This window comes from Lissotriton vulgaris, chromosome 1_1 (genome assembly GCF_964263255.1).
Source record: "Lissotriton vulgaris chromosome 1_1, aLisVul1.2, whole genome shotgun sequence".
NCBI lineage: Eukaryota > Metazoa > Chordata > Amphibia > Caudata > Salamandridae > Lissotriton > Lissotriton vulgaris.
Genome location: NC_141685.1, coordinates 2,136,889,805 through 2,136,913,018, shown reverse-complemented (window position 1 = coordinate 2,136,913,018; position 23,214 = coordinate 2,136,889,805). Strand labels below are relative to the sequence as shown.

Genomic DNA, 23,214 nt, shown 5'->3' with positions numbered 1-23,214 from the left:
CACTTAAACGAAATCATGCACATTTTAGTATCAAGGTTGTGCAGATCTACTGCTGCTTAAGGCTCTTTATTAAATTTCCTTTATTTTTGTAATCCCCTTGCCTGTCAATCCGCACAGCTATTGGCCTGACAGTCATGACTGATACATTTAGAATCGCTAAAAAAACAACCCAATTTCCGTTTTTATCCACATTTAAAAATAAATACAGACTTGAAATTAAATGGTTTTCTGTCTGTATTTATCTGTAAAGATTAGTAAAAACAGAAAACAGAGAGCCCTAATCATGGCTAACAACCTCTTAGTATGCATTCAGTATGACAAAGACCGTGTTCTTAAGAAATGGCGACACTCATTCATGCCTAAATCGTGTGGTATGCATGTATACAGTCTATTTACATCCAAAACCATCAACAGGTTCTCTTCCCAAAATATATTGTTGATTATTCGTAAAAGTCGCATATATATATATATATATATATATATATATATATATATATATATATATATATATATATATTCATATTTTCATTCGACTGGCAGTTGCCAGTAGGTAATTAGGACCAAAGTTTCCATTGGAAAAGCATTTTTGTTTTGCCAATAAATTTGGTGCAGCTTGGCAAATGTTCACAACATATTTCACAAAACTTCCCCTTTTTGGTTTGGTTGTTGTGTTGAAAGTTTCGGGGTGATCTGTCACGCGGGGACCCAAAAACAAAGGGGGTCCTAAAACTCGTTTTCCCCATGTTATGTCTACGGCAATTTCTTTTTCATTTTTTGAAAACTACAGCCCAAACCGCTGAACGGAGTTCCACCAAATTGACAGAAAGCTAGATGTTGTTCCAGAAAGGGTGCTTTTTGTGATTTGGTGTAAATCCGTTCAGTAGTTTCAGAGATATTTAAATAAAAAAAAATATCTATCTGGGAGCCCAACAGTCTATTGAAATGTGATTGGCTGCCAACACTTGAACTAGGAATTGTTGCCAGCGATTTTTTCTTGGGACTCTGTTGAACAAGTCCTACAAAAAATTAAAAGAAAAGATAAGGAGGCAGGGTAGAAACACCCTGACCCCTCCCCCCTAGACCTCTTGGGGAGGGGTAGTCCCAAATAGACCCCCCCCCCGGCCAGAAAAAAGAAATTAGAAAAAAATAAAATTGTTGGTATACAGGTATTGGCCGAATATACACCAGGACCACCATCTCCCTGCGGCTTATTTTTTTAATGAATGGTGGGTCCTCTTGGGCCCCCAGCCTCTGGGATCGCCACCTTCCTGGGGTTTCATCTATAAAAAAAAGCGGGGGCTACGCAGACCCCCTTGGGGCTTTACGTTTGAATACTGTGGGGGACACACAGACCCCCCCCCCCCCCATGCAGCTCGGTACCACCACCTCACTGCTGCTTTATTCAAAAGAAATGCTGGGGACCCCTGAGCCCCAGGGACCACCACATCCTCGTGGCAAATTAGAACAATGAACCTAGATGGTTTTGGAGACCGCCACTCCCCAGGGCTGGCTCCAGCAATGTCCTGGGTTCCTACCCCAGTACATTGCAGTTTACTGTGGCTTGGCTGAAGCACAGCTTCGGCTAAGCCATAGCAAACTCTTCTCTGCTCTCAGCAAGCAAGAGCAGAAAATGCTCTTGCTTGCTGAAAGCGGAGCAGAATTGCTGTTGGCCAGAGGGAGTTGCATGTTAGGAGCTCCCTCTGTCCAAAAGCAATGCCGGCTCCCGCAAGACGTGGGGAGCTGGCAAGGACTGTGGGGGCCTTCAGGCTCCCCCACGGTCCACAACTTGACAAGTATTTGCAATGCACTAGGTCTCGCATTTACGCAGTTTTGAGCTATTTAAACCTAAATAAAGGGTATTGTTGTTTACAATGCCAATAGCTCAAACTCATGTAAATGTGATACCTAATGCATTGCAAATGTTTTTTTTGCAGATTTATATAGCCCAAACTCGACCCAAAGGTATTACAGTGCTTTACATGAGCACCATTTGTGTTACACAACGACACATTCATTTTTTGGTAGGCGCTGGGATTAAGTGATTTGCCCAGAATCACAGGATGCTGAGCCAACGCGGAGGCTCAAACCCAGCTCCAAAGTCGGCAGCTCTAGCCGTAAGGCTATTCTCTCTCCTGGTAAGCCAGAGAGCCCCCCCCCCCCCTCCCGGAGGCTCTGACTTTAACTTTTCATTACCAGAAGCGCCCCCTAATACTTTTACCCGATGTTTAGATCTGGCTTGATAACCTTCCTTGTTATTGTTACTAGTTATAAATTGACTGATCTTTGGCCTGCTCAAGGGACTATTTTACATCTGCCCTTGATCATTGTGCTTTCTCACATTAAATCTTCTCTGTGAACGGTATAGGGAAAGGCATAGCTTTTTGCCACTTTTGCTCCCCGTCTCTGGTAAAGCTAACAGGACGGGTTTTAATGTGATAAGCAGTATGTGTTCAAGGCTGTGATTACACACCAGCTGGTCTCAGCCAGTTCTGACCTTTATCTTCCGAAAAGACTGATGACGACTGCCTCAAGCCCGGCTTATTCTCTAGGCCAATGCTCCCTCCTCCCCCCCCCCCCCCCAACATAGAATAGCAACGTAAATTTACTACATGATGTGGCTTCTGAATCCCCTTCCCCAGCACACCCATATTAAGATACCTTACTCTCCCTTTAAATATAATACAGGTGGTTTGAAATTCGATCCACTGTACCGAGCGACTGTTTCTGTATAATTTGCACATGATCTGCTCAAATGCAGTGCACATCCCCTCCGCTGGGCATGCAACTGCCCACTTCAAGGGGACTGGGCCATCAGTGGAGTCAACATAGAGTCTAACAGGGTCCCAATGAACAATGACCATGTAGATCCAATCAATCAATACACCATCTGTTGTCCCCCGATAGTGCCCCAAAACTGCTGACCAGTGCAGGCCAACATAGAAAGCAAGGACACCAACCACTGAGGGGCACCCGCTCATGCGCTGCCTCTGTAGGCTAGTTTGTTTCCTTGTCACGTGCTATGCGCACGTCCTTGCACGCACTCGCCTCCCTGTAAAATCGTTGAACTGGAAAACGAAGTAAGCTCTGGCTAACATGTTGAACCCAGTGCTCACAGCAGCAGGCCGTGAATATGACATGCGCAGCCTTTCATGGGTGGGTCATGGAGTAAGGAATCCTTATGGGGCAAGGGATAGTGACCCTTTTACCGTACAATTTTTGATTACATTAAATGTCAATAAGGATAGCTCAATCAAATGAGAGGCAGAGTCTGTGGTATCTGAGTCATACGGGCTTTAATGAAATGCCTCGAGGCATGGGACATCGGGTTCCGTCACCACTAAGGTTCAGGAAGGGACATTCAACATTTTATTAACATCACACATTATATATCGTAAAACAGTATAATTGAAATGAATACAGTAGGCGTAACAGGTGAAAAGAGAGAGATAAGAACACATGTGCGTAACAGGAGGCGTGTAAGAAGGCGTACACATGGGCGTGCACTTGACATGTCAGAGAATCGTCACAAGAAACGTCACGTGGGTGGATGCTTAGAGAAAGTTTGCAGAATCAGCAGAAACTTTTGGTCTACATGCGCGCGCGCAACTGAGCATGACGTGTAACTGGGGAGAGCTGGGGGCTTTGACTTTAGCACTAGTAGAGGAGACTAATGTCTGGGATGTCAGAACGACCTGCACATACAGCATATCTGATATCTTGTGTTTTGAGGATGTAGTGTCTGGAGTAAAAGGTCTCTCGGGCAGAGGCCGTTCATCACTGAATGCTAGTGCGTGCATATGGATCTTCATGTAGAGTGCGGGGGCCATGGGCCTACCATGGTAACGAGAGCAGTAAATTACTTGCATGGAGACAGGAAGGCAGGGCCCTTTGCTCTGCAGCCGGGAATATGTTTACCTATTTCACTAGACTGGAATGTGTTTTCGAGGAGGCTGAGCAGATAACTTGTAGGTAAAACATCGTCTTGGCAAGCAGACCAGGCCGAGCCGGGCACCGCTCGTCTGAGCAGGAAGTAAGGCAGAGGTCAGGGATGCATACCAAAACTGCAGCTTTCAGAGGCAGAAAAGAACTCGGAGCCTCGATTAAGGGTCTGGCTCGACTGGGCCAGAAAACATGGAGAAAGCGTGTGCTTTATTCAAAAGTGCACCATGTAAAGACGTTGGCACCATAGGCCTAGAAGCCTAATTAACGTGATTTTCTTGGAGAACTGTATAACTGACATGTTAACGTTGGACGCAAATGCATATGCGTCTTTCTAGCAGGCACGGAAAAGGAATTACATGACATACATGGGACACGTGTGTATGGATGGGGTGCGAGTGGGGGACACATAGGTTTACCTAAAAAGTTCTATTTCCTCATTCCCTCCTTGGCCCCTACTACACCCTTTAGGATACATCTATTTTCATGAGACCATCTATCTGTTCATATAACATCATTTGCTCTTCTTTCTTTATTCGGGAACGGGAACGTGAACTTGGACGGGGAATACAAGCTGCAAATCGCTGGCCCACATTGCAGACAGAGACAACAACTGAATAGGATAAGTAGTATTATTCCTAGGAATGATAGCAATTTCCATCCCCAGGCAGCCATTACACTCCAGAGCCAACCGGACCAAGTCCAGGTGCTTGGATTCTGGTGTATCAGGTGAGCAATTTCGTGAAGCCGTGTTATGGCCTTATACACGGAAGGTGTGTTATTAGGAATAAACACGCAACAACTGGATCCGATCACTCTACAAGCCCCGCCCCTATCGGCCAGGATGACGTCAAGGACAAGGCGATTTTGAAGAACAACAATTCTCATAGCAGATTGCTCTTCGGTCAGGTTACCTAAAGCAAAAGTAGTTTCGTTCACTACTACTTCAAGAGTTCTTGTTAACCTGCATATTATTTTACTGTTCTGGACAGGACCTATGAACCAGAAGTATCCTTTAACATAATCCTTATACTTGTCCCATGCTGATTCGGAATCATCAATAACAGGGGGAAGGTCTCTTCTGTGTCTGACATGCATAAGGCGTGTATTTCGATGATAATCAGGTGGGGCTAGAAAAACAGGTGGTAATAGGAACGCAATGTAACACGTCCCATCCCAATCAGGGGGCAGATGTACATAAGCGTGTGACCACAAATGAAATAAGAATGGCGAGAGGCTTTGAAAGTAGACTTTCCTTTATCACTGAATTCGACCACAGTATTACAATCACTGTGTCCTAGATGTACTGAACCATTCTTTCTAACGCATATTTCGCCTTTCACTGGCAAAACTGTTATAAACGGCAAGTTCGAATTAGTTTCGGACTGGACGTTCAGGATCATGAGATTGAGGGAAAAGTTACCTAATTCATACACTTCATTTTCTAGGTCGGTCCCTCTCCTTTGGGGAAGACCGTCTGCGTCTGGGAAACACGCTTTATTCATGACTGTATTCAGGTTCCCCCATATCCAATTGCCTTGGGAAACTTGGGACTTACTGTCTAAGGAAGACATTAAAGCAAACCATGCTCCACATGAACCATTATGTGTAAACGGGTAGGGAAAGAGGGGCAGAGCTCCCTTGTATTTCTGATAAGGTGGGAGTCGGCCACATACCCAGCAATTGGTGGCATTGCTGGTCTGGTGAGTGTGGTGTAACATACGAATGAATGTATTGTTGCGCATTGCTAGTCGATAATTCATGAGGGGGCAGGTCGCTGAAAGTGTGCTCTACAGAATCATTAGAGGAATTATGTGCACTTGAACCAAAAGAAGGAAAGAAATCATGTAACATGAAACTTATACATATAATCGAAATGCTCAGAATAAACATGAAAATTAACGTTATGATACATCTACTATGCAAGTTTTTGCAATATTGTTCTCTCTTTTCGATTCGCCTATCTCTCTGACTACTTGGGTCTATCTTATTCATGTCAGAAACCTGTCTAACCGCTTCACCCGAGGGGGACTTAAACAATTAAACGCTGTTTGACTTACTAGACCTCAACTTTGCTCGGTACTCCTGTTGGGGAGTTTTTTCTAGCAGGGGGAGTTTAGAGTCAGTGTCTGAAAGGGGGCAGTCCTTTACGTCAGTTTCTGGACACAGTCCGTGAAACCGTTTCACGTGGCTAGAGTGTAGCCACCCCTTGCGACCTTCCAGCTTTACTGCGGTCCTCGTCGTCATCAACACCAGCTTTGGCTGCTTCCACCTCGGCTCCAGAGGGCTTGTGCGGTCGAAGTTGCGGACGTAAACAAAATTCCCAGGAATGATTTCATGCGGTTTTACTTGGGTGTTGTCCGGGAAGGCAGCCGTGACCTGTGAACGACAAGATAGTAGTGCAGACATCAAGGAAGCTAGGTAATCTGTCAGCATATTACTGTCGACATCGGTTATTCTACGAGGCATAGGCGTTCCCCACATATTGGGAGGTCGGCCGAAGACTACCTCATAAGGAGATAGTCCGGTTCTAGATTGAGCTACCATGCGCATATAGAAGAGGGCAACTGGCAAGGCTACTATCCAATCTACACCTTTTTCTGCACAGACCTTTGCTAATAGTGTTTTCAGAGTTTGGTTGTGACGCTCGACTAGACCCGCTGCTTCGGGATGTCGTACACAGTGAAATTTCCACTGGTAACCTAACAGGAGTGATACCTGTTTCATAAGTTCGGACGAGAATGGCTGTCCATTATCTGAGTACACTACACGGGGCAAGCCGTATCGCGGGAAGAATTCACGAACCAACTGCTTGGCAGTGTAATCTGGGACTGGATATGCTTCTGTACATCTGGAAAGGGCACATACAACTACGAGGACATATTTGAATCCTCTACATCGGTCCATCTGGATATAATCCATCTGGAGGACTTCAAAAGGATGGTCAGGAGGATGGAATCCACCTTGTTCCACGGGAATGCCTTTGCCTGGATTGAACTGACAACAGATCATACAGGTACGCACTTTCTGTTTTGCTGCTGCACGTAAATGCTTGTTGAACCAGAGGTTTTGAATGCTGTCTAACATGGCTTTCTCTCCTAAATGTGCTGGACTATGTGCTGTATTAATGATAATTTGAACCATAGAGTCGGGGAGGAACCATGTGGCTCTCCCCTTCGTCATCCATCCCTGATCTGTCTGGATCCCTCCTTGTTCAGTCCGTTTCTTGATTTCGTCTGGAGTGGCATGTGTCTGTATATCGAGTACATCTAGAGTGGGATCCTTCACTGTCATACAATGTGTCTGTGATGTGTCAGTCTTTGTCGTGTCCGTCGGAGTGTCTGTTTGAGTCTGAGCTGTGAGTTTAGCTGTTCGATCTGCCAGGTCGTTACCCTGGGAAATGGTGTCAGTGACTTTCGTATGTGCCTTGCACTTCATGATAGCAATGGATGCAGGTAAGTGTATTGCTTCTAACAGAGCTTGGATGAGGGGACCATGCTGTATCTTGGCGCCATGAGAAGTTAAAAAACCTCTTTCTTGCCAGAGGATACCGAAGTCGTGAACAACTCCGAATGCATACTGTGAATCTGTATATATGTTTACTTTCAGGTTCTTGGCTCGGATGCAGGCTTGGGTCAGAGCAATGAATTCTGCTGCTTGAGCAGACAATGTGTCAATACGATGTGTTTCTATGACTTCCGTTTCAGTGGTCACTGCATAGGCGGCCACTAACAATCCTGTGCATGTTCTCATACATGAACCATCCACGTAAAGTGTCAGGTCTGGGTCAGGTAATGCAATGTCTGTCAAGTCTTGTCTGGGTTTCGTTACAGTATTGATGACTTCCACGCAGTCATGTGGTGTCGGGTCAATAGTGCTCGAGGGTAACAATGTGGCAGGGTTTAATGTATTGCAACGTCTGATCTCTATGTGTGGCTGAAACAATGTCAATTCATATCCTGTCAGTCTTGCTATAGTCAAGTGCTGTGTCTGGGTTCGGTTCAGAAGAACTTCCACAGAGTGTGGAACTTGTACTGTCAGGGGATGTCCTAACACTATTGAATCGTTTTGTCTGATTGCTAAAGCTGTCGCTGCAACTGATTTGAGGCACGCAGGCAGAGCCTGGGCCACTGGATCCAATGTACTAGAAAAATAAGCCCAAGGCTTGTGTTTTCCTGCTTGATCTTGTGTAAGCACATATAATGCTGTGCCATCGCGTTCTGTGACAAAAAGTGTAAAAGGTTTGCTGTAACATGGTGTCGCTAAAACAGGTGCTTGACATAAGGCTTTCTTTAATTCGTCAAAAGCTTGTGTGTGTTCCTGAGTCCAAGGGAGGACAGTCGAAGTCGCTGCCTCCTGTGTTGTCAACTGTATGAGTGGCTTGGCTAGATATGCATACTGAGGGATCCATTGTCTGCAGTAAGAAGTGAGGCCAATGAAGGCCCGTACCTCCTTTTGTGTCTTGGGTTGTGGTAGATGTGCAATTAACTGGATGCGGTCTGGTGTCAGCTGTCTCCCCCACTTGGACAGCAAGTGCCCAAGGTATACCACTTGCTGGGCACAGAATTGTAGTTTCGAAGGGGACACTTTATGCCCCTTTTTGGCCAAGAAATACAAGACAGTCAGTGATGCGCGCTCGCAGTCACGTTCGGTCCGTGCTGTTATTAACAAGTCATCAACGTATTGCAGCAGAGCAGTGTCAGTAGGCATGTGGATACTGTCTAGTTGTCGTTTCAGGGCTTGACTGTAAATACTAGGACTTTCCGTGAACCCTTGAGGTGCACGTGCAAATTTGAAGCTTCGGCCATTTAAAGAGAATCCGAAAAGATACTGGCTTTCCGGATGAATGGGGACACTAAAGAAAGCGTTCTTGAGGTCAATTACAGTAAAGAACGCTGCTTCGGAATCAATGGCAGTCAATAAGGAAGAGATGTCTGGCACTACTGGGTACTGAGGAATGATGCATTTATTCAATTCTCGAAGGTCAATCACCAATCGGTAGACTGGTGGTGCATTAGGGTCAGTTCGTTTGAGAATCGGAATGATTGGAGAATTACATACATTGGAATCAGTTTCTATAACTACTCCTTGGGCAATCAGTTCGTCAATAATTTTCAGTAAGGCTGCTACAGCCTCAGGGGGCAATTTGTATTGTCGGATTCGGGGTAGTACAACTCCTTGCTTGAGTGTAACACGATAAGGTGTAATGTGCATACAACCTACATCAGTTGGACCTTGTGCCCATAAATGCTGTGGTACATTTTGCAATCTTGGATCAAAATCTCTCAACACATAATGGCCTTTGAAATCACGTAAAAATAATCTCACTCCTTCCGGAGAACAACATATTACTGCTCCTAGTGCTTTCAACGTTTTAATACCAAGCAGATTTTCAGGACATGCTTTTGTAAGTAACAAGTCTGTAGTACGGGACAATGGACCAACTTCTAGGGAAACTGGCTTTGACACTTCGTTAACAATAGGCTTTCCTGAAAAACCCAGGGAAACATTCTGTGAGCCTGAGAGGGGTGCCCCTGGAACCTCGTCATGACTGATGGTAGTTCTGCTCGCCCCTGTGTCAATCAAAAATTTTCTGTCTTTCCCTAATACCGGACTATGTACATAGGGACCCTCTTGATCTACAGGAACCTCAATAAGAGGCAAGCCAACCTCCCTCTCTAGGCTATTTCATGAGTACTGCTGATAATCGGGGTAATCTGACTGTGCATACTGGTACATTTGCTGTGTGACATGTTGCGTGGCAGCAATAGGTTGAGGTTGGGGTACAGCTACTATTTGCTGTGCATGCTGTGGGGGTTGTGTATTCTGTGGAATATTCTGTGGAACATGTTCTGGTCTGGGAGGACGCGGTCTTTCTTTCGTCCTGCCTGTAGCAATATTATATTTCAGAACAGTACATTCGTTTATATAGTGACCTGGCTGTTTACAATAGTTGTAATTCCCTTTAACGGGAGCTGCAGAATGACCTGGCGGTGCTGTACCCTTTTTCTGACCGTCAGCTGGAACAGACTGGGCAACTAGTACTTTCATTTTCGTGTCTTTCATACGTCTCTGTTCATGATCATGTTCCTCTCTAATTCGGTTCTGGTGGTACTGTAGCATTTGTAACATTTGAGAAGGGGTATTTGCTTGCCATGTACTCTCGACTTTCAGAACTCTATTTTTAACTTGTGGTAAGGAATTCTCGACTAATTTGGTCACAAAAAGATGTGGATATGATTCACTACTTGTTTTCAAACCGCTATTAATAATGAAACATTTCTCGAATCTGGAATAAAAATCACTAGTGTCTTCATCTTGCTTCTGTTTGCAGGCTGAGATTGCATCCCAGTCTTCCTTTTTAATTGCCAATAACCTCAGTAAAACCTGTACTAATAATCCTGGTAATGCTTTAGTTTTGTCCCCGAGACCAGTACCTGGGATTCGTGTATTTTCTTCGTTTTCTAATTCAGTCCAAATAATCTTTTTATCTCCCACCTCCCATTCTTTTTCTTTAAGTTTTTCGTAAATGGCGGCGGGCAACAATACTTTTAACATTTTAAGAATATCGGGCGTATGTATAATCCCCCATAAGTAACATGTCTTTTAGTTCACGGTGAAACCCTGCTGGATCTTTATCATGACAAGGCACTATTTTCTTCATTTCCAATAATTCCATTTTGCTTAAGGGTGTGTATACGAATACTCGTTGAAGCGCACCCCCTTGGGTCTGGACGGGATGAACTTCTCGTAAGGGATTCTGTCTGTCTATGTAAAATGGTTGTCTTACTGGAGGTGGAACAGGAACAAAATGTGGAGTCAGGAAAGTTCTGTATTTGTGTCGTTGTTCTAGAATGGTATTAATTAAATCGGCACCTAGGCCTCTCCATCTTTTTAGGAGTAATTCTTCCAATATATTATATAGGGGACCTGGATCAGAATGCTGACTCTCATATAGTGTAATGAGATGCTGGATCATGTACATACCAGCTAGTCGCTGTTCGTCTGGGGAAAGAGTCAAAAATGTTTGCGCTACTGAATCATCTTTATATACACTGTTATTTCCAGCCCATTGTACTGCTGATCGGGCTAATTCTTGTTCACGCATAGTACTAAGTTCACTGTAACCTATTCGTTGTTTCAGTACTTTATCAGTGTCTTGGAATAAATGCTCTAGAGAACATTGTTCTGGTATGGGAGAAAGAAAACGTTTCTTGCTTTCTAGGCGTATGGGTCTGTCAAAAGGTCTTGCTCTACCTACATACGCTATCGTTTCTCGGTTTTCTTCTGTATCATCTAACTCGTCCTCTTCCTCTGTGGTTTCATTCTCCTTCTCGGCTTCCCTAGCTTCGTTTTCCCTTTCGTGTATTAGTACAATTTCTTTACGGATTTTTCTGTACATGGCTTCAATACAACCTTGCGTATTATGTTAACCGTCAGCTATATTGTTACTCCACTTAATCAGGATACCCATTTCTTCTTTACTTGTACCTGGCCGATCCCGTTCCCTTATCAAACAATTTATCAAAAACTGTAAGATCATTTTTTGTGTCTCGACCTTATTGTGTGCCATGGCTTCGTGAATTCATTCTGGTCTCTCCCCTGTTCTAATGAAATTATAGATGTTATCTAGATGTTCTTCCATATGTGGTAGAAGAACTAAATAGTTTGTGACTCGCCGTAAACGTAGTGAGTATAGTATCATCTCATCTTCGCCTGGTACTGGGTCATATCTGCAATCTGTGATGTACTCTTTAAGGGCGGCGAATGTCGCTGCTCTGGGTGTACGTTGTAATGCTAGTTCTCTAAGCGTCACTCGTTTTACTTGAGGCGGGGTGTGATGGGGGAGACCTCCTGTTGCGCCTCCTGAAGCTGAAGCGAAAACATGAACTGGCTGTGTTGTACCTACTGGTGTCATAGCGGGTAAAGGAGGTATATGTAATGGAGGCGGACTCTGGGTTGCATCTGTCGCAAAAGGATTGGTAGGCCCAATAGCAGGAGGAACAGTAGCAGTAGCAGTAGGGGAAGTGACAATAGGTGCGGTAGTCGAGTCTTGGAGACGAGGAGGGGTCCTGTCTTGAGCAGACTGAATAGGCTGCTGTACATTATTAGCAGGTGGTACGTGTACATTAGTATATGCTGGAGCAACATCATCTAAATAGGAAGAAAGGAAAATGTCTGCTGCGGTCTGTTTATGACGGAGTTTAGTCGGGACCAATGGTGGTGGCAAGTTACGTGGTACTTCCGGGGTCGCCTTGGGCAGGCCCTCGGCAAGAACAGGATACAGACCTGTAATAAGGGCATTTCTTTGTCTATCTTGTTGTTCTATTGTGACTCGTTCTCCTTCCTCTAGTAACTCTTTTTCTCTAGCTTTTTTGGATTCTTCTCTACTTCTCTCTGCTTTCCTGATTTCTTTCTCTGTTCTTCTATGCGCTTCTTTACGCCATAATTCTATGGCATCTTTCTGGGATTGTCTGGCTTTCTTTTTCCATAATGCTTCTTCTACTCTCATGATGCAATCAGCATCCCATGTCCCTGAGACAGGCCATCTATACTTCTCTTCCAGATCTTTAGTATAATCCACCCACAAATCTAGGTACAGTATGGCATCTAAGCCATGCTTATGGTACATAAAATGTCCTGAAGTGTCCCTAGGCGGGACGGGAACTGCTTCTTCGAGTATCCCTTTCCTAGTTCCTATCTGACGTAATTTCGAGAACATCGGCATTTTCGGATTGATTTAAACGTGAACACAATAAACACAGTAATGAATAGCAAACAGTCATTCATACCACGACATTAAACCACATTAAAACATTTCAGACGGATATTACCTGGTACATAGAAGACACATGAATACTGAAATCTCGAGATACAATACTAGAATACTGAATCACTGGATTACTAGATGCACTGCTAAAACAGTACAGACAATACCGGTCCCATGAAGAGACACGTCATACCGTGTCCACCTAAATGAACACGTCTGGACCAGGTCTGTGTACCCAGACCTGTCTTGACCGGGCACAAATTAATGGACCCGTCTAGATGCGTTCCCAACAACGGTACTCACCGGGAAGCAAAAACTGAAGGCCTCAGAAACTGGACTGGACTGGACTGCTACGACGTCTGGCTGCTACTACGCATGCGCCTCGGAACAGGTGGGCCTCCGGATACCTCGGACCTTGCTCTCTCGACTAGGGGCTCTGGTCGGGATCCTCCGCATTCCTCACCGCCTCGTCTGGATGCCGGGTCGCAGTCTCCGTCTCCTCCGTGGGCCTGAGGGAGATGGCAGGAAAACCCGCAGGAGTGCACTGGTTCCGTCAGGGGTCCGTAGGGGTCAAGGCCTGCGGTACATCGCCGGCGAGTGGGGAAGGGGGGTCCCTATTCGGGCGCCAGAATTATGTGGTAAATAATTTTACCGTACAATTTTTTATTACATTAAATGTCAATAAGGATAGCTCAATCAAATGAGAGGCAGAGTCCGTGGTATCTGAGTCATACGGGCTTTAATGAAATGCCTCGAGGCATGGGACATCGGGTTCCGTCACCACTAAGGTTCAGGAAGGGACATTCAACATTTTATTAACATCACACATTATATATAGTAAAACAGTATAATTGAAATGAATACAGTAGGCGTAACAGGTGAAAAGAGAGATAAGAACACATGTGCGTAACAGGAGGCGTGTAAGAAGGCGTACACTTGACATGTCAGAGAATCGTCACAAGAAACGTCACATGTGGGTGGATGCTTAGAGAAAGTTTGCAGAATCAGCAGAAACTTTTGTTACAGATGCGCGCGCAACTGAGCATGACGTGTAACTGGGGAGAGCTGGGGGCTTTGACTTTAGCACTAGTAGAGGAGACTAATGTCTGGGATGTCAGAACGACCTGCACATACAGCATATCTGATATCTTCTGTTTTGAGGATGTAGTGTCTGGAGTAAAAGGTCTCTCGGGCAGAGGCCGTTCATCACTGAATGCTAGTGCGTGCATATGGATCTTCATGTAGAGTGCGGGGGCCATGGGCCTACCATGGTAACGAGAGCAGTAAATTACTTGCATGGAGACAGGAAGGCAGGGCCCTTTGCTCTGCAGCCGGGAATATGTTTACCTATTTCACTAGGCTGGAATGTGTTTTCGAGGAGGCTGAGCAGATAACTTGTAGGTAAAACATCGTCTTGGCAAGCAGACCAGGCCGAGCCGGGCACCGCTCGTCTGAGCAGGAAGTAAGGCAGAGGTCAGGGATGCATACCTAAACTGCAGCTTTCAGAGGCAGAAAAGAACTCGGAGCCTCGATTAAGGGTCTGGCTCGACTGGGCCAGAAAACATGGAGAAAACGTGTGCTTTATTCAAAAGTGCACCATGTAAAGACGTTGGCACCATAGGCCTAGAAGCCTAATTAACGTGATTTTCTTGGAGAACTGTATAACTGACATGTTAACGTTGGACGCAAATGCATATGCGTCTTTCTAGCAGGCACAGAAAAGGAATTACATGACATACATGGGACACGTGTGTATGGATGGGGTGCGAGTGGGGGACACATAGGTTTACCTAAAAATTTCTATTTCCTCACTACCCTCGAGCTGACAAGCTGAGGGTGCCCCCTTTATATGTAGAACACTGAAGGGGGGGGGCTCACACATGGAGCTTCTGAGCTGTCCGTTAGCCCCTGGGGTCATCCTGGCATCTTATTTTTGTCTGAACACCTCATGGCATGCAGCCCATCGGGAGGAGGCAGCGAGGCACAGTGGACAGCTGGCCCAGCCCTGAATATATGCTGCCTCATAACCAGGACCAAGAGAGCGAGTTAACCCTCCTTCCCAATTTATTTTTACAAAAAACTAATCTTACTGTAGGTTTTATTACGCTTTCCAGGAGGAGGGTGAAAAACACAAATGTAATTCACAACGTAATCGATCCAGCTGGAAGCACAGCTTTCACCTTCTTACTATCAAAGCATACGTCATACTAAAACGTTGAAATGAATAGTAAGCACTTTATTAAGAACTGCTGCCACTTACATCAGAAATCAAAATCTCCCCTTTAAGACTCCAGCAGTGCAACCAGGACCTGCCTGCCCCCCCCCCCCCCGCAGCCAGAAAGCCCTTGGGCTCCCAGCCCCCCTTGATGGTCAGGCCACCTGGCTCTACAGAGTCTGTGTCCTGCAGTGCTGCAAAAGGCGGATTGGACTCTTGAAGTGAGGGTGGGGAGGGGGGTAAAGAAGTAACGGACAATGGGAGGGAGGGGGTAAAGAAGGCACGGGGGTAAAGAAGGCACAGACAACGGGAGGGAGGGTCAGTGGGTGGGGTTGTAAAGAAGGCACCAAAGCACGTTGTGCCTGCAGTAAGAAAATCTTGATAAAGAAAATAGTGGTTAAAGACAAAATAACAGGTACAATGCAACAACCAAAGTAAAAGGGCCAGTCGCCATGGGAGGTGACAAATGAAGACGAGGCGGTACTATGGACGGACTAACAAGCCTATTTACGAATCAAAAGCCAGCATTTAGGAAACACAAGCCAATGGCAAATATTGGTGGAGAGTGTGCAGGGCTTCTATTTCCTACTCCACCACAACAAGTCTCACAGAGCAGTGTATGCGCGCTGACTCTAAGCTCTACCTAAAAACTGGGTGGGCTGGGTGGGACTAGGGCAGCCAGTAGTGTGGCCAGACCCCAGGGGAGGGGGGCCGTGAATCAAAAATTGGCCCAGGAGGGGTCCACGCTGCCATCTTCCCGTTTAAAACAAAAAAATGATTTAATTTTTTAAAAAGGGTCGGCCCGGGTGATTCGGTCATTGGGGCAAAAATCAGCTTAGGGAAGGGGCACACACCATTCCTTTATTTAAAAAAAACACAAGAAAAAGGCGGGCCCCAGGGGGTGGTGTCCCTATGGCCATTATCTGGCTAGGGAGGGGGCCGTGCGGCCCCCTCCCAATTTTAAAAATACCTAGCCTCGGGCGGGGGGGCTCTACAGGTTGGGGGTTGAAGTCTGCTTGGCTGCTGATGGTCCTTGGGGCGAACAATCCCTCCTGTTACCTCCAGTAAGTCACACACAGCGGGATTGCTAAGAGGTCTGCAGAGGCCACGTCCCCTTTCTCCACCACTCTACAAACGTGTCTCCTGGTGCATGACTCGTTGGGGAATGAAGTCCTTTTGGATTCGGAGGAAACTTGGGGGCAAAGATGCCCTCCTGGCACTTTCTGTAAGTTCTACACAGTGGGATTCCTGAAAGCTGGTCAGAGTCCCTGCCCCCTTTCTCCACCACTCTCCAAACGCCATTACTACTTTAAAAAACAAAACAAATCACCGGAAAAAAACAAGATTACAGGGACTTTATAGTTAGGTAATTAATTTTATGTTTAAACCTTAGAAATTCACTGAAAAAACCAAGGTTGCACGGACGTTCTAGTTAGGCTGAGGTTTTGCTCTTATAAAACCAGTGAAATTCAGCAGTTCTAGTTAGCTGAGCTAACTATAACTCGTGCCCCCGCAATGCACTACTTATGACCTCACCTATTACATCACTTATAACCTGGTCAGTGACATCAATGAAGACATCTCAAATGACCTCACTGTTGACATCATCAACAAAATTACTACCGCACCCACTCACACCCCCATAGAACCTTTCATGCACCCAATCAACCATTTATAAAAAAAAAAACAATCACAGACCCATACCAGTGCTTACACACCCACTCACTGACTCATAAAATCTACACACACATCTACTCACTCACTGATACAACACACATACAGCCACTCACACTCTGAGTCAGTCACCCATAGAGCTACCCACACACCTACTCACTCACCCATCCAGTCAGTTACCCAGCCACTTCCTCACCCATACAGTCTTTCTCTCACACACACACACTCACTAAGATGCTAACACATCCTTACTCACCCTATACAGTCACTGACGCAAGCTCCACCTCACCAATACAGCCACTGTCACATTCACTCACTTACCCATACAGTCACTCACATCCCCCATCACTTAGCTATACTGCCTTTCACATACCCAGCTACTCACCTATATACCACTGACACATGCACTCACTCACTGACTCAGCCATACACGCTCATTCACCCATATAGCCCATCATACACACACACACACTCACTAACCTTAAACAGCCACTTACTTACTCACCAATGATGTCAATGACCATGTCATGAGTGATGTAATATTTGAGTTTGTAAGCAGTGCATTGCGTGGGAGCGAGTTATAGTTGGCTCAGCTAACAAGAACTACTGAATATCACTGGTTTTGTACGAGTGAAACCTGAGCCTAACTATAACGTCCCTTTAACCTTTGTTTTGTGAGTGTGTGTGTGAGAGTGAGACATTCTAAAACATTCCATTGCAACGCATGCCTTTACCACGCATGCATGACAACGCGAATGCCATTCCCACGCATAACCTTTACCATGAATATTCTTTTACAACGATTTTCGTTGTAAATTCATGCATGGTGAGGACATACTCTTAATAAAGGTTATTCCCTCACTTCTAAACCCTTCTTACAAATACCCCTCCCCTGAACCCAAAATCGGACCCCTGCGTTATTTTTTTTATTGTAAAATTCCCCTTACCTCTCCATGTTGTCTTTTCACCATGATCTTCCGAGCTGACGTTGCACGACGTAAAGAGGAAACTGAAGTGTCGTTCCGTTTCCTCTAACGACGCAGATTGCCTCCCGATTGCCCCCACATCGCTACTTAAACAGGTGCGGGCTTTTTTCAGGAGGGGGAATCTCCCTCCCCCCACCAGGTCCCCCCTTTTTTATCACACATTTTTTTGGGGGGGCACCCCCCCCCCACCACTTTTTTAATTTTAGCCTTTAACACACATGCCTTTACTACTTATCTCGTAGTAAAAGTATGCGTGGTAAAGGCTATTCGTGGTAACCACACCTGCGTTGTAATGCATGCGTTGTTGTTATTCGTGGAAAAGGTCTCGTTGTAGTGGGCATTTCTTATATATATATATATATATATATATATATATATATATATATATATATATATATATATAGATAGATAGATAGATAGATAGATAGATAGATAGATAGATAGATAGATAGATAGATAGATTTTTCTGGAGTTCGTGTTTTTCTCCTTTGGGTGGAACTAGCACCGGAGTGGTAATTGGATATATATATATCAGTACTGCATGCGTACAAATACTCACAAACCCCTTTGTGTTAGTCATAGGCCAAAACATCCCTCACAAAAGGTTAGAAATTAGATGACTAAAAAAAATTGTCCGACATCAGCAAATGATCGAAAAATACCATCCAGTGGCCTAAAAAGAGAATTCCTCAGTGCCCATTAGAAAGAATTCTGTATTTAGCTGCATCGAACACGTGCATGCAGCTGCATCGAACACGTGCATGCATGTTACATCTTTATATAGAAAGAAATACGCAAACGTGTGAGGGTGCAAATTTCAGTCAGCACCACATTAGTGTAAAAGAAAAATAAATAAAATTGCAAGTTAGTTGGTCACACTATAAATGTGAGTATGTAAAATGTTCAAATGGGAAATGAAGGGTAAGTTTTGTAGAAAGTTTTTGCAAAACTTTATAAATGTTACAGTCCAGAGAATAGACAGAAGAAATCTCACTCTAAAAAAGGGAATGCAAATTAACCTCCATCCTGTATCAATTGAGGCCATTAGTTCGAAACACCATTGTGGCATAACCATAGAAGAAAGACAAATTAATCTACAATAAATTTGATTGTGTGCAAGTCGGAGAAAGAGAGAAAGCAGCTCAATATTAGTCTTTGTTGGTGGTTAAGTATATTGAGTTTTGGTCAACTATTAGCCACAGCATTCAGTGCAAGTAAGAAAAATGATGGAAGATAGTTCCCTTACCCCACTCCTCCTTTTAATTGAGCCCATAGTTCATTGAATCCAATGTATCTCTTTGCATTCACACATATTGAATTGTCGATATCTCCCCATCTTGTGGACTATTGTCCACTCTCTCTGTGATAAGCCACCTCAAAGCATCAGGGGCATGCTTCTTTGATTTGAAATGCCCCAGTTGTTCTGCATTTAATCCAGCTGCAAAGTTGCAGTATTCTTGGTTTGATTCTCTCCTTTGTTTGCCTTACCTAACAATGTTCACTGACAGTCCAATATTCCACATGCATACTGTTATAATTGGTCAAGTCATTCAAATTACACATTTGTACTCAAAAGATTTTGGCTCAATGCATAGTTTGCACTCTTTACATGTGTCATATTTGTAGTGCCCGAATAAGGGGTCAAAGTTAAAAGCTAAAAACAGGTGAAATCTCTAGGTGAAACTCCAGGGGTGAGGAAACGTGGTAATGGACACAGACACACTGTTTCTGCCTATGATAGTCCCCAAAATTGCATAATAGGAAGGACTTCTATGTCCAAGTGAGGTAACGAGGCTAGCGGTATCTGCAGTTCTACGGGCTACGGAGTCTGCATATCTTCAGATCCTCCCTATATCTTATGTCTGAGAGGTTTCCTTTGTATGTAGTGGCAAGAAGTGGCCCGTTAAGGTTTGGGGTGCAATAACCATGGTAATAGATGGCTAGTGTCCTGTAGCAGCTGTGACCACCGCTTGCTGCATTCTTTCCAGTTATTGACTTTCATTATGTGTTTTTAGGAGATCCTTTTAGTGAGTACCACAGCACTCGCTTCAACTCTACATGGCATTATCGCATCTCTTCTCAAGTATGAGTGCCTTTCATATCTTACAATCTGTCAAAGCAGGCGGTGATGAGCTGAGCGTTGATGCTGGTGGAGTGCTGCCCCCATGGTCCACTTGCAAGGGTGGTCGGTAGTCCCTCTACCCTTGAAAGCATCTGCCCAACCTGCAGTCTGCTGTTGAGTCCTGTAGTGGCCAGTCTCACATAAAGGGCCACTACGTGATTTTAAGCAACTGGGCCTCGGCCATACTGAAAGCTTCTGCTCACTCTAAACCTACACGAAATTTCAATCTCTTCCCACCAGCCCGGTCCCCAAACCCTGTGTGTTTCAGTCTTAACCACATCAGTGCTTAGGAAATTCATCGTCAATGCTGAATTTTTTAAAATCCCATTGTTCATGACGAGCTCAGCTCGTCATGAGTGTACGAGAGGTGTACCTCATGACGAGCTGAGATCGTCATGAGCATCGATGGTGTTAAGGCCTCGTTCATTGAAGAATAGCGACCAAGGCGATGATTGTTATAGGTCAGGTCTGAGTTGAGAATGAAACCCCCACATCTGGACAGAAGAGGGTTCCTGTCTCTTGCAAGGAGAAACCGCTTCATCCATCCTGTGCAGATTTGTTATAAAATATTATTTCGATTTAGACCAGAAAATAAGTGTAATATTTGAAAAGATCCTATCTGTGCGGTTTTATGTTACTGAGGGAGCGGTAAATACCAGCCCTGTAGTTCAGTTATTACCCCTTGTTGTAGGACTTAGGGAAAGCCTGTTAGGCTAACCGTGTTAGCCATTGATGCAGGCGGGTGTGAAGGGGTTTGGACGTATAAATAGAAAATAATACGTAACTGTTGCAATATTATAAAGAATTAAATATAGATTTTTTACGTAAGCCTTTCAGAAGTCCACACTATTAGCCGTATTCACTGAGTAGTAGCCTAAATCCACTAAAAGGGTTATAGGGCCACGCTCACGCGCCAGGAGGATGTGGACACTTGTAGGTCACTCTTGGGCCCACGGGGCTTCCTGTTTGCTGTTTACTCAAATGTGTCTGTCTTGGTTATCAGATTGTGCAAGGCTTATTGACACCTCCTTTCGCCTCTGATAATCCATCAGTCGGTTTATAGCACCGAGGCCCATTGATTGAAGGCTCTTAAAGACCGCTTCTGAAAACCTCAACCATTCATACAAGTATAGATTTCCATGTTTCAGGGAGGTGGATTGGACGCTGACCTGTCAGTTACTCCAAAGGTTAAATATCAGAAGTTAATTGTATCGCGGGCAACCCTGTCAATCCACGCTATATTTTGCAAGTGTTCGTATGGTTTTTTTCTTGAAGTTTCGTTTTATGCTTTCAAAAAGGTGGCTGTAATTGGACATCTTAAAATCGAAATAATAGCATTTTATACTTTTATGTTTACCTTAACATAAAGCCTCAAGTTCAGACTGATAGGTATCTTCATGCTAATAACCTTTGTGTATTGTAACCCAACTCAGTGGTACTAATTTTTGCCGTTTGGGAGAATGAATGGTTGAGTAGACCCTGGGATCCAAGCCTCTGATGCATGCGGACCCGTCTATGTATCTACAGTGTTGATGTGAAACTTGATGTTTACTTTTGAATTTATTATACAATGATTACAAATCTGTTTACTTGTATTATTTTTTAGGATCGGTACGGCTCCTAAGAAGCTTGGAAAGAAATATTGTGCACAATTTGATTGGATGTCTCAAGAGAGAGAGAGCGAGCAATTGTTACCATCCGGAATTGTATGGAGAATGGTTCAAAACTATTGAATATTTTGTAGAATTGACCTTTCTTCTGTTCGTTATACGTGTTTTTCTGTTTCTATTTTTTTTAGAGAAATGTGTAACCTTTTTTTCCAGTAGTAATACTTTTAAGTCTCCAAATCTTAAACCTATATAAAGCTTTTCTTCCTTCTAGCTTTACCCTGAGGTCGGTTCATATAAAACATTCAATTGCTACTGGAGTGAAATGTGCTCTTGGTGTTTGACCTACTAGACATGGTGGTAAAATGCTTGAGGACCTCCACCATAAACAGACTTTTATCTTTCTAAATCAACTCCGAGATCTCAGCTCCCAAGGCTGTTACTATGAAAAGGAGATGAAACAATAGGCCCAGAGGGTGAAGTTTAGTCAATGGAAACAAAATAGCTCGTCATCCCAGGCCTCCCCCCTTGGATCAGACATTTATTGTCTTCTGTTTTTGCTCCTTTTACGTCATTACAAGCTATGTTCTATCAACAATCTTGGAATTATTTGGCTTCTTATGCGTTTTTAAGTTTGAATGAGGACAATTGGAGTGAGATAAAAAGTAAACGCACTAGTATAATATTTTTACATCGAAACAAACCTAGATTGTACCTTCTTTCTATGATTCCCGGTTAGACAATCATATGATGTTAGTTGGAATACGTAATACCGAGATCCTCAAACGGGAATAATAAAAATTACTTGTACAAACCCTTTGTTTGGATATGGGTTTAAGTTCTATTTATTTTTGATCATTTTTAAGACTTCGAAACTCAGCTGCAATATTCCTTAAGTGCTTTGAAGACAGGATTCACTGTCGTAGAATGATCTGTATACATAGCAAGTATTTATCACTAGAGGACCAAATCAGTAACGGGATGAAATTGATTTCTACTTAGTATAGTATATATGTGCTTAGATTTTATTTGTACCTTAATCTTTCTTTTGGGAAAATTACCAGTTTTGGTATGGATGATAAACAAGTCTATGTGGCTGTGTTTTAGACAGCAAAACGTGTGTTGGCAGAGCAAAATGTACTTGTTCTGAATTTTGTGAATCGCTCAACAGTTTCCAGATCATAAAATGTACTACAGATTTGTACACTGTAAAACATACTAGAAACTTTTTTCAAGAGTTGTGACAGTGCAATCCCCTAATAAACAAAACTTTTCAACAGTTGTATTTCTTTGTTTCTTATTAAAAAAGGTCAATCAACTACGGCGTTCCTGTGGACTATGTTGACGCTATCTTTGTTCGAGAGTTTAAGATAAAAGTGCCTACACAGGATCAGGGATGGTGTTAAACCTAAAGAACATATGAGGCAGTGTGTCACTAGCAGCACCCAAACACAAGTGAAATAATTAGCATTTCATAAAATGGGCTCTCTGGAGTCCGTACCAAAATGTAAAAGAGAAGGGCGTGTTTAGATATTTTTAGACACAATAGAGAAGGCAAACATATAGAAATCTGAAAATCTGTCAAAATTCATCATAAGCACTCCTATGGAAATTAGCATTAAATACAGAATTCAATTGCCATGAAGGCCAGCAAAGTTTAAAGCAGTAGATGCAGCATGTGCAAATGTGCAAATATGCAAAATTCTCGAAGTTCCAAGTATGAGAAACTGACAAAGGGAGCCAAAGTCTGGCTTACCCTAAATGTATTATCTTTTATAGAGACATGCATAATAGAAGTCCATGCAAACTGCAGAGTCAGCATAATGTGATCAAATGTAGCCAATCTTGGTACAGGATAACACAACTTCATCTAGTGCCTCCATCCAAGCATTATTCCTTAA

At 43.8% G+C, this 23,214-nt stretch overlaps 1 protein-coding gene across 6 annotated transcripts in view; it reads left to right on the top strand.

Annotated features, from left to right (window-relative positions):
* ARFGAP3 (ARF GTPase activating protein 3) overlaps positions 1-22,592 on the top strand; it is a 520,570-nt gene extending 497,978 nt beyond the window's left edge. For all 6 annotated transcript variants that reach the window (XM_086922080.1, XM_086922097.1, XM_086922107.1 and 3 more), the window contains one exon: positions 21,313-22,592. In XM_086922080.1, the coding sequence (XP_086778206.1) occupies positions 21,313-21,330 (18 nt within the window). In that variant the 3' untranslated portion in view covers positions 21,331-22,592. The remainder of the gene's footprint in view (positions 1-21,312) is intronic.
* Positions 22,593-23,214: the final 622 nt, after the last annotated feature.